Here is a 12,505-nt window from a genome sequence, read left to right on the forward strand (position 1 = left end):
TCTTCAAAGGTGGACTTTTCAACAAATATTTACAAGATATCTGGAAATATGGATGGATTTTTTCAACCAGCAATTCACCTGTAAGACATCAGCATATATATCCATACTCTCATGTATGCTTTGAACCAATAGTAACTGAAACAGCCCTCAACAAAGATCTCAAGGAGTAGAAGAGGATGGGGTCTAAACTCTATTCCATATCATGACATAGACCCAAGAAAGGCTATAAACTTGCCATTGTAGTACATTATCAGTACTGTCTGCATATTGAACAATGTTATAATTGTCAATTTTGAGTTACTCTTTATTCCATACCTCTAATTATCTTGCAAAAGAAATTGCCCTATTGGATTTAAGATACTGAAAATTCAAAGCATTTCCAATGATGGGAAGGACTATATCTCTGGAACAGAGAACATAAAAGGCAAGAAGGAAACGTATAGCAAGGTTAAATATAAACAATCAAGAAGATTATTATTAGAAGATATTTTGTAATGTTACTTTTTGTGAAGAAGTTTTGAGTCACAGATTCAAGTGATTGATTTTTTTTTTTTTACTCTGTCATTTAAATACTCAAAATCATATTCACTGGTATGTATTTAATAAATAAAATGTTGATTGCAGTTTCTATTTTGTGGAAATATTGAAAATACTGAAGTGTCTATGAGCTCACATATGTAAAGAGTCATTAAGCTACCATTCAAAAAGGAAAAAGATGAAGTTGTAGTGAATACTGTGTAGATTAACAGCAATTTCAGGAGAGAAAATGATTTGTAATTGAATTTCTGTTGAGGATCAGTATCTCCGTTCTGAGACAGCAGTGTCATGAATTAGATTTTCTTCTTGTTAAAAAGAGTGTATCATATTTTGCCCTGAAAAAAAAACACAGCAGGTAATTCAACATTCCTCAGCAAGCTTACTTTAGAAATTGTTCATTTTATGTTTTAGTAATTAAATAGTTAATGAGTAAGACAAGTTAAGTGAGGGATGAGGATCTTAGTGATAGAAACAAAAGGATAGTTCACATTTCAGAGCTGCCACTAGGCAAGAATTTGAAGGATTTCGAGGCAAGCCACTAAGTGGCTGAATTAATAGGAGAATATCAAGGTTATATGCTGTAATAATGAAAAGGATTGTGGAGATGTGGAGGAAGAAATGTCATACAATGTAGCAGATACACTTTTATTGTGTACAGATTCAATTTATGACTGAGCAGCCAATTCCAGATATCATAAAAACATCATCAGGGCAAAGAGGAGAAGTCAGGTCAAAATGTAGGCTAGACAGTAGTACTACTATCAGTAGTACTGCAGATGTAGTGAGGGCAATAAAATAATAAAAACAATTGAAGTCTGCCTGCCTGCTTTTCTGAGGCAGGTGGCACTTTGGAAATTTTCCATGCTCATGTGTCCTGCTGTGGTGTGCAATCCCTCTTTTTGTGGCTGCTGACCCCTTTCACACCACAACTTAGCTTCACTCTGAGCTGTGACTTAGCACTAAAGTAGACCAAGAAAAGAGCTTTGGGTGAAATGGCATCCCAAGGGACTGGTGGCTTTCTGAAGGGCCACCTGAGGACACCTATGTTCATGAGGTATCACTGGGACTCCTCCTACCAGCTGAGCAGACACGGGCTATTTTCTCTACAGCGTGCTGTAGAGATCAGTGTCTGAACTGAGGTGGTCATTGCACAGGTTACCTTTCATCACTGTTCTCCAGGTCATCTCCGTATTTAAAATATATGCATTTAAACAATGAACTTGAGATCTGATATTGTATTTTGCTACCAACCTGTTACAGTGAACGTCCTCAAAATACCCCCGCCAGGGAAAGCAAAGATGTCATAAAGTAGTACGTTCATCCAGCAAAATGTTAATTTTGCTCTTGAAGCAATTCACAAACTTAGCTGAATGCTTTCTGGTGAAAATACTCTTCTAGCCAAAAAAGTGAAATCTTAGCATGTTGAAATGTTATTATAATGCTATCTTCTTTTCTAGATTGAAATAAGCATTCTTTTCATGAAGTGACTATGCATATTGGAGGGAAGCGTGAGATATGAGACAACGCTGAGAAGAGAAGTTTGTGTAGATAGAAAAGTACGAGAGAAACAGGATAGTTTCTGTGTAAACCTGGAAAAGAACCTTGCCTTTAAAACTCTACCTGTGTAATATACAGCAGAATCCAACCTCACTGAAGTTTATGCAGAGCTGTAGAGGAAGAAATAAGAAAAGAAATGTACTCTTAAATGATGGTTGGCTAGGGATTTCTCTTCATGTGGAAAGAAGTTGTTGCTCACTATGGATTCCAGAGCTGTGTAGTGATAGTGGTTACAAATGCATCAAAGTCAGGATTTCTGGTCTTCATACTGCATAAAAATATGCTGCAGATAAAAGATGAAAAATATTTTTATTAATTATTATTTAAAATGGACATGCCTTTGCATACAGAAGAATTAATACTTTCTTTATTTCCACACAGCAGAGGCAATGAGAATAGACTAGCGCTACGACGACAGACCATTCTCCGGGAGAAGGGGAGGAGGCAGGCCAGTCGAGGCCCAGCGTATATGTTTAATGACCGCTCAACAAGTCTTTCTCTTGAGGAGGAGCGCTTCTTGGATGCAGCAGAATATGGAAATATCCCAGTGATTCGCAAAATGCTGGAAGAATGCCCCTCACTCAATGTGAATTGTGTGGACTATATGGGGCAGAATGCCTTGCAGCTAGCAGTTGCCAATGAGCACCTGGAGATCACAGAACTTCTACTGAAGAAGGAGAACCTGTCTCGGGTTGGGGATGCCTTGCTTTTGGCTATTAGCAAAGGTTACGTTCGGATAGTGGAAGCCATCCTAAACCATCCCGCATTTGCCGAAGGCAAGAGGCTTGCATTAAGTCCAAGCCAGTCAGAGCTCCAGCACGATGACTTCTATGCATATGATGAAGATGGAACACGGTTTTCCCATGATGTGACACCAATCATCCTGGCTGCTCACTGCCATGAATATGAGATCGTCCACACTCTGTTGAGAAAAGGGGCTCGGATCGATAGGCCACATGACTATTTCTGTAAGTGCAGTGAATGCAATCAGAAACAAAAGCATGACTCTTTCAGCCATTCTCGGTCCAGAATCAATGCCTACAAAGGTCTGGCCAGCCCTGCTTATCTGTCTTTATCCAGTGAAGACCCTGTAATGACTGCCTTAGAGCTCAGTAATGAGCTAGCCGTGCTTGCCAATATTGAAAAAGAGTTTAAGGTGAGTAGAGCAATACCTATTCTGACAGACACCGAATTATGAAGCTCAATCAAAGGCGTTTCTCCTGTTCCTTGAACAGGAAGACATTGGCATCATCTTCATTGATCAGAAGGATAACATGAGGAAATGTGTAACTGTTTCATGAATGGAACATTTACATTTCTGGGAACTTCTTTTTGCTCTATGCTGATTGTAATTCATGCTGCATATGTAGAAGGTGCCAGTGTGACATCCGATCAGGTAGGATAGTAAAGGAACCTAGTAAAGGAACTCAGTGAAGTTAAAGACTTTTAAAGTGTTATACAGAATTTGTAATGTTACACAAATGCATGATTTTGAAAAATAATCAGAGATTCAATGCCCATTAGATCCTTGGAGTATGAGTGCTCTTCTTTTATTTTTGTGTGTGTGTGGATACACTGGTGCACAACCTACAAAAATATGTACCACAGTTTATTATTTAAGAAAGTAAGAATCACAGCTTTTTGCTTTCAGTAACTACCACATGGGCCTTGTTCAAACCTAAGTATTATTAATTTTGACTTACTGTTGTTTTTTAACCCCTTTGGTTAATTAACTATCTAAGAACCAGGTAAGAACCGCCAGTCAGATGGGAAGAGAATTGAAAAAGGTAGAAGTGTGATAACTTACACATTGAGATAAAGACAGTTGCATAAAACAGAAAGAAAAATAAAACAAAGCAAATCAAAGAAACAGCACCTTATGCACAACACAATTTCTCACCACCAGCTGGTTGATGCCAGCCAGTCCCCAAGCAATGGCAGCTTCCCCAGCCAACTGCCCCAGCTGTTATTGGTAAACATAACACCATATAGTATGGGACATCCCTTTGGCCAGTCTGGGTCAGCTCCTGGCTGTGTCCCCTCCTAGCTCCTGGTGCACCCCCAGGTACCTCGCTGGCAGGGCAGCACCAGGAAATGAACAGTCCTTGGTCTGTGAGAGCACTGCTCTGCAACAACTAAAATATCAGTGTGTTATCTATTTTCATCCAAATAATCTATTTTCATCCAAAAAATATCTATTTTCATCCAAAACCCAAATACACAGCACCGTACAAGCTTCTATGAAAAAAAAAAAAAAAAAAAAAAAAAAAAAAAAAAAAAACACAATCCCACCCCAAGCCAGGACACTTAGATTAACTAACATCACTTGGACTGGGACCCTGTTGAAAGAAGGTGCTAATATATGATATTACTGTGACACAGCAAGATATCTAGACTTCTCTAACAGGAGATCAAACCCTCTCCAAAGGATTAAGAGAATCATTTCCTACATTGTGTTAGGAAGAGTGTGAATTTGTCTTGGTCAATATTTAATATTAAACTTTTAAACACAGCTTTTAAGCACAGTTCTCAAGGACATGAACCTGTTTTGCTCAGCTGACCTGAGCTGAGATGCTGCAAATCTGAATTAGTTGCTCCTAACTCATGCTTGCAGTGTACCTTTATGGCACCAATCCATATAGAAGAAGCTGAAATCTTTCTTTAAGAGGGAAAAAAAGGAGATGGAATGTGCAAGGGGAGCTAAGAAACAGGAGCTAAACTGCTGGATAGGAACAGAGGAGAATTTTTATTTTATATCAATAAGACCAAAGTCTGGAAAGAACATTTCAGATTAATGCAGAGGATAGAAGTTTGCCCCATGAAGTCCCTGGTAGAAATCTTTAGGACCTTGGGACTGATGTTTTATCCAGTGCTTGCATGTACAGTTTAGAAAAGAGTATTTAAACCACATACTCTTGTTTCTTTTGCTTTAGCAGCTGCTGAAGATATGAACAAAAGGACTTGATTAACTTAAAGGGGAGTAAATTTAGAACAGAAGAGAAAAACATTTTTATACACCATAAATGCAGTCTGTTAAGCTCACAGCTATGTTGAGATCAATGGCATGTCTGATTTGTAGGGACTGTATAGCTCCGTTTACCACAGTTGAAGCGACACAAGTTAAGATTGTTAAAGATAAATAAAATCATCATCTGGAACTGTCAGCAAGAATTGTTCTTCAAATGTGTGAAGTACAGAACTGACGGGATGAACAGGGGACACGGTGTTTGTCCCCGGTGCCACCAGGGGCAGGAAATGCAGCACAGCTGTGAGAAAAGATAGACTGGCTAAGACAACAGGCTTCTGCAGCCTGCACTGCTGTGCCGTGAGGAGGACCTTACTCTGTGTGACCTGGCTCAGCCCCAAGTGACCTTTAAAAAAAGTTCTTCTTTTGTTGCTGTTGTCTTCTTTAAAATTAGAGCTCCGCTTACAGGATAAAATTGTGTGAAGAATTGCAAATGAGATTTTGAGGTACTGTCACTCAGCAGAAGCAGGAGGCTGGACAAGAGGCAGAGCAGCTCTGGATTGCTGGGCACGTCAGTCAAGCTCTGCTGGGGACACACATGTGCTTTAGGGTAGGGTGGAAGTGAATAGGAACAATGAGGAGCAGGAGCACAAAACAACAGAGAAGTTTAAGTCTCTGTTAATTTAAGGTGTAACCAGGAGCAGTCAGTTGGCAACATAAGGTCTTTCAGGAACATTTTTGTAAGCACTAAAATCATGTGGTCATTCTGGATAAATATTAAACACAGGGGAATATATTTATATGTGCATTGATAATTGTTAACATTTACACTATACATAAGTAGTAACATTTACAATATCTACACAGCATGGGGGCTTGACTGCAAACTACCTGGCTTAGGTTCAATGCAGACAGTACAAAGGTTGTGTTTACAAAGCTGCAGGAAATGGACACAGTCATCTGTTCTGAGTCTGGGCTGGTCTGTGATCCTGCCAGCTCATATTGCTGCTCATATCCCAGCAATTTATCTAAAAAATTGTTACCCTAACTTTCTTCAGGAGTTGGCTACAATTGTTTGGATAGTGTAGACTATGAATAAAAATGTGGATTTGGTTAAAACGTGTTACAAATGTTGGTGTAATCAAAGTAAGCATATTTTCTGTGCATGGATTAGCTGGACATGGTAAATCTTTAGCTCCACCTAGGGTTTACCTGAGCCATTTGAAATATTCAAAAACTTTCCTAAATGAAAATTGAGCTTACTGGCAATGCACTGTTTTAAAATTCACCTATTTTTCAGTGCGGCTGGAGTATTATTTGAGATAACACTGACCATGAAACTGTGATTCAGACCCAAATTCAAATCCATAGTCAGCAGAAAGCACTGTTCTCTGGAACAAACTCCTTTCTTTGCTTGAGACATGTGTAGGAATTGTCCTTATATAGGCTTTGGAGGATAATACTTTATTATGGATAAATACAGAAAAAAGGAGAGCATGACTTTCGATGAAAGAGTAACTGGACAGTTGTGTGTAGTATTTCTGTACCAAGCACACAGTTAATTTCAGCTTTCTGAGTAATTTTGAAATCTACAAAATTTTCTGAAAGCCATTTAATTTAGCTTTGTGCAACATAGCTAAGTGAGCAGCTTTATAAGGTTTGATAGTATATACAACGTTCTATTTGGGGGATTGTGTTTGTATTTGCTTTCATCTAAATACTTTGCCCACCCTAGAGCTAATACCTCTGCTCTGTCTGTAAGTAGGAAGATGATATCTGACAAATGTTGTCCTGCAGAGATGTGGCCTGGAGTTTTGAGAGGGACACCTGTGGCCCAGTGCTGTTCAAAAAGGATAAGATTTGCATTGAATGCAAATTTCTCTGCAGCTATAATGGCAACACGCTGTTTTATTGTATAATGTGATGGAGTGGAAAACCATTTTTTTTTTTCAATAAATGTAGATGTGTTGCTGTTTGGTGTAAATTGATACCCCAGTAAAGTCTTCTGAGTTTTCTTTCCTGGTGAGAATCAAAATCCAAACTATCATCTCAAAGCCCGATTTTCAGTGTTTTGTGTGTGTGTGTGTGTGTGTGTGTTTTTTTTTTTTTTTTTTTTTTTTTTTCAGTTATACAACCCCTGTTACAGAAATAAGGTCCCATGTCTTGATTGTGGGTATTCTTAGCTCTTCTAGAGAAAAGTTATCATCACCTTTTAGAGATGAAGACCTGAGACATGGTAATGTAGGTAAAGGCTACATTTGTAAGGGGGATAATATGTTTGTCTACCTTCTTAGATGCCTAGGCCTAACATTTAGGACCCACTTGTGTTAACAAGGCACTGATAAATCCTAAATCCAGCAGGAACCATTGGCTTTTCACAGGAGGAAGCATGGAGAGAGCTCCTTTCTTCTGGGAGGAGCTGCTGTGGTGATGACAACGGTGCTGTCATGCTCATGGGGTCAGAGGTGAGGCAAATGGCTGGCCCAGGATGTTGCTGGCCTAGTGGCCTCTTTGCTCCCTTACCTGGGATCTCATTCCTCTGCCACCAGGGTCCTGTTCCCCCAATCCCTTCTCCACAGTGCTCACCCCAAAGCTTCACCTTCCTTTTGCAGGGTGGGAGCAGCCTGGGGTGCTGTTCCCTCAACCTTGGGGTGCCAACATTTGGCAAAGCAGAGGCTTTCCTGAACTGCAGAGACGCCCAGAACCAACTTTGTCACATACATAAAATAACACACCTACCTGCTTACAGATTTAGGGTCTGATTATTTTGAGCCGCTAAATGTAAATTAATTGCAAACTATCTTTTTTAAGTCTGGTAGGGCTGCTTTTTTAATTAATTGTTTACAATTTGCAGTTAAAAAAAAAAAAAAAAAAAAAAAAAAAAAACTTGAATTCTCTATTGCCATTGGCTATTTTAGAAAGTGAGTTAAGCCAAACAAATTACCATTTCCTCTTGGTTCACATTAATGGTAAGAGACAGGAGAGCTAGGGGGTAAAAAGATCTGTGCATCTGTGACTGAGACAGTGAGATGGTGAGAAGCATGTATTGCAATTAACCATTTCGGCTGTTACTACACATTTAAGTGAGGAAACAAGGGACACAAGGCAGCTCATGCAGCAATCTCTGCAAGTTAGCAGGCTTGATTTCTTAGAGGCAAAGTTCTCTGGCTGCAGCCACCTTCCCTTGTGCTCAGAGGCTGACAAATCTTCCTGCAGCAGTTTAAGACATCATACATCCTGTCCTCCATAATCTTCCTTAAGAGGAAAAACTCTTCGTAAGGGAATGTATCTCAGGACAGCAGAGTATGAACTGGAGGAGGGCTGTGTGTGTTGCCTTTGACTGGCTCTACTGTGTTACTCTTGAGCCATGGTGGGATGGTGATAGTGGTGTTTCATGGGAGGGGAAGCTGCTTTATTGCTTTAACAAATGAGAAAATAAGCTGATGGAGTTTACTGATGAATTTATGGGGTGCTAAAGTATGTTATGATACTCTGTGAAGAGCTTATATTGTAATGGGACAGTTCTGCAAAGTAGGACTGAGGGTGTCCAGCTGTTTTCATGCGTCCATTTAGTAGACATTTTAGTAGAAGAAAAAAATATATTTTTTTAATTAAATACTTTTACTTGGAGAATGGCCAAAGGCATTGGAGTCCACCATGGGGTAATGGTCTCCTCACACACTGTTTTGAAAATCTATGTCATATCTCAGTCACCAGAGCTGGTAAGTACTGGTGAAGTATGTGCATGACTGTGCATGTATATGTATTTATCACATACCACAAGATATGCACATACCAGTATCTTACAAAATATTTGCTTATAAAAACTAAATTATTTTATTCATAACTTTATTTTAAAATACTCATTTTTTTTCATTTGATGTTCAAGTGTCAAATATCAGCCTAGAACTGTTCATTGTATCTAACTGTAAAAAGGTACATAGGTTGATTTTGTTTTTCCTTTGCCTGGGAATCTCAAAAGGCTGCTTTTCTTCCAGCTCTGAGAACATTTCAGTATTAAAAAGATTGAATAGTAAGTCTTATCTTAGCCACTGGTAAAAAATGAAAGACAAAGTGAAGGTAATATATTACTCTCAAGAAATGTCTTTCTATGTTGCCAAGAAGTTGAGATTTTGGTTAACCTCTATAGTTATTCATTTGAAGAGGAAAAACAAATAATACAACAGTAAAATATACAACATGTCATGAAAAAGTTAATTTTATTATTTAGTTTCTGCCTTCTCTGCAGAGAAATGCAAAATTCTCTGACAAATCTGAGCTATCTTGCTTACATTACTTATTAAACATATAAATCACAAACACTTATGTAGTCCTACAGTAGTGTATGACTACACTATGAATGTGTCTATGAATGTTTGCATCCATATAAGTGAAGTGAAATGTAAAACTCAGATGCAATCCTTTAATATATCCAAATAATAAACTCCTGCTGTGTCGTTACGTTGTTATAAAGAACAAATATATATGAATTACACTCTCAACAAATAAATCAGGAAATTCTGCATACTACAGATAATGGTTTGTATTCCTGGCTGTGTATTAATTGGCATTTAGTATGAGGAAGTATTTAAAAAATGGACTAAACAGAGAGCAAGAATGGTAGAAGAGAGAATGCTATGAAAAACAGACCAGAAGAGGGAGAAATGTTCCACGGTGATAACTGTTTGTAGAAAGTTTCTTTGAACATGAAACTAGAGACTGCGTGAGCACTTCTGTATGACTTTTTTGTCTGTTTGTTTCATTCTTTTGTTTGGGAAAATATGTACTGTAATTGCATCTTTTTAAGACTTCTTAGAAATTAGAAAAAAAATAGTAAATTAAAATTAGTAAAAAATTATTTAAAATTAAAAATATCAGAAGATTGTGATGTATGAATGAGAAAATCTCTCAAAAGAACTAAGCAGGTGTATAAGTCTATACACATTATTTAGCTTTAGATTTACATCTATATCTGTATGCATTTATCTATCATCTATCTATCTACCTAATTTAGCTTGTGACCCAAACACAGATGCAAGGAAAGAGTGGTTATTGGACTATGCATTACAATGATCTCTTTTATGTTATGATAAGATTTAAAAGAATAATTCAAGACTTAAGGAAATTAAATATAATTATGTAATTCTCAGGAAGGTTGGAAGTGGTTTAGTCATGCTCTCTATAGAACTCTCATCCAATTTTTAATATCTACAGTGTAACTTTCTACATTTGAACTAATTACGTAGATTTCTGTGGTAGTGAAAATCATTTCCTCTGTGCTATTAGTATCTCAACTTGAACTAGTCATTAAAATACATTATTTCTAAAAGTTTCATTAAACTTTAGATTGGCTATAAAGCAAGTCTTGAGAAGTAACTTAGATGTAAAATTTGATGATCTAAATGACCAAGATGAGATGTATCCTAATCTTTGTGAACACTCAAGGGAAGTAAATGCTGGATAGAAAAGTGCTGATAACCTACTACAAGAAAGCATAACAAGATGCAAAAAAAAAATATTGATGCTCAACAAATGTATAACTGGAATGCAGAAGTATTTCTCTGTTAGTTCTAAACATCAAGTAACTTTGTTTCTTCCTTTCTTTTCCAGAATGATTACAAGAAATTGTCTATGCAATGCAAGGATTTTGTAGTTGGACTCCTTGATTTGTGCAGAAATACAGAAGAAGTGGAAGCTATTTTGAATGGTGATGTAGAGATGAGCCATAATAATGGAGAACATGGTCGCCCCAGCCTTAGCCGCTTAAAACTTGCCATTAAGTATGAAGTAAAAAAAGTAAGCAATTATTTTGATCAAATATAGATGACATCATGATGGCATTAAATCGTGGGATTATTGAATGTTTATGGTATGGTAGCTTCTGCCATTTAAATGAACATTTGGGCCCTTCTACCATGTGTATTTTACAAAAAAAAGAATACTGACCCCAAATAGCTAGCAATATGAACAAGAAGTGGACATGCAGGGGGGATACTGTCCACAGTGAGTATGCAACTTAATAGTTCTAAGAAAATACTAAGTTGAGATAACTTAATGGAACTGTGTGTAACAGAAAATGTATATTTTTCTGTATGGATGATTAGAGACACAATCTAGGACTAAACGTAGTACAGTGGGATCTAAACACCAGGCAGTGTTGAAAACATGACTTAACACTTTGGCTGTCTTTCCATTTCCATTGCCAATTTAAGACTCTGGTCTGCACTTGAAATGTACTCAGTGAATAGGATCAAGCTGAGTTAGTGGCTACACCCAGACCCTTGAATTACCCAGAAGTTTCTCTAGAATAATATAGGTTCATAAATTCCAGATGATGTATATGTGTGAGTAATAATTTGATGATGTTTGTGCTAATGAGGGACACAAGGATTTAATTCAGGGACACGCTTAGAAAGCAGGTTACCCTAGCGTAGGGCTATCTCATCACAGAGCAGAAAGATCTTTGATAAAATTTCTACATAATGAAACAAATCAGATCAATACAGTGAAAATAATCAATTTCTTATTTTAATGAAAAAAAATGAAATGGAATCAGAATGCTTAAAAATCCAGTATGGACTGAATATGCAGATACAGTTTTTGTGGGAAGAGCTGCAAATTTTTTATGGAAATGGAATTCACATCTCTGGGGCAAACCTTAAAAATTGCTATGTGAGCAATATTTACAGTGTTCATGAATGAAAGAAGATAAGAAAACATTTTTGACTGAGGAGCACCTACCAGCAAATGAATACAAACATGCAAAGCATTTGGAAAGCAGAGTTCACTAAAGAGAGCTGAAAATACTTCCAAAGGGAACATACAACATTGACCATGTACTTCATAGTGTTTGAGTCTTGATCCTGTCTTGAATGGAAACTTGCTCTCAACACTTTCCATTGCCTGATAGATGACATTTCTTGCACCTTCAGCCAGTCACATAAAAGAGAATAAAGAGAACTACTCTAGAAAAATCTACTGGATTCAGTTAAACTTTTAATTGTATTTCCATGTTGAGACTTAAAATTTAATGCACAGAAGAACCCACCATTTATTAATACTACCATTTTAAGATGCTTCTTATACTCTCCAGAAGTTTTGACAGAAAAGAGGGCTATAGGTCAAACTTTTCAGTTTTGCAGTGTACATCTAAAAGATTCCATAACCAGGTTACAAATAGCCCTTCCTCGATTTCCTGAAGAAGCGGCAGTGGTATTCTTATGTCAACTGAAAAAGTGGTATTTTCCACCATGGCATATGAAAACATAGTGCTTTCTTTCTTTTATAACTGAACACTGTATAGAATCATTTGCGAAACAGAAAGACTTAAAGTTTTGGAATTTCTGAGGTAGCAGCATGAAAATTAGAGATGTTGGAAGCAAGTGGAGTTTGTACAGATAAAGTTGATGAATGATTATGCTTAGATGGAAATTAGTTTGTGATGGA

At 37.4% G+C, this 12,505-nt stretch overlaps 1 protein-coding gene across 2 annotated transcripts in view; it reads left to right on the forward strand.

Annotated features, from left to right (window-relative positions):
* The window catches only part of TRPC6 (transient receptor potential cation channel subfamily C member 6), a 93,721-nt gene that overhangs the window by 53,881 nt on the left and 27,335 nt on the right, over positions 1–12,505 (forward strand). For both annotated transcript variants that reach the window (XM_035328179.1, XM_035328187.1), the window contains 2 exons: positions 2,476–3,250; positions 10,670–10,855. In XM_035328179.1, the coding sequence (XP_035184070.1) occupies positions 2,476–3,250; positions 10,670–10,855 (961 nt within the window). The remainder of the gene's footprint in view (positions 1–2,475; positions 3,251–10,669; positions 10,856–12,505) is intronic.

This window comes from Oxyura jamaicensis, chromosome 1 (genome assembly GCF_011077185.1).
Source record: "Oxyura jamaicensis isolate SHBP4307 breed ruddy duck chromosome 1, BPBGC_Ojam_1.0, whole genome shotgun sequence".
In the NCBI taxonomy this organism is placed as follows: domain Eukaryota; kingdom Metazoa; phylum Chordata; class Aves; order Anseriformes; family Anatidae; genus Oxyura; species Oxyura jamaicensis.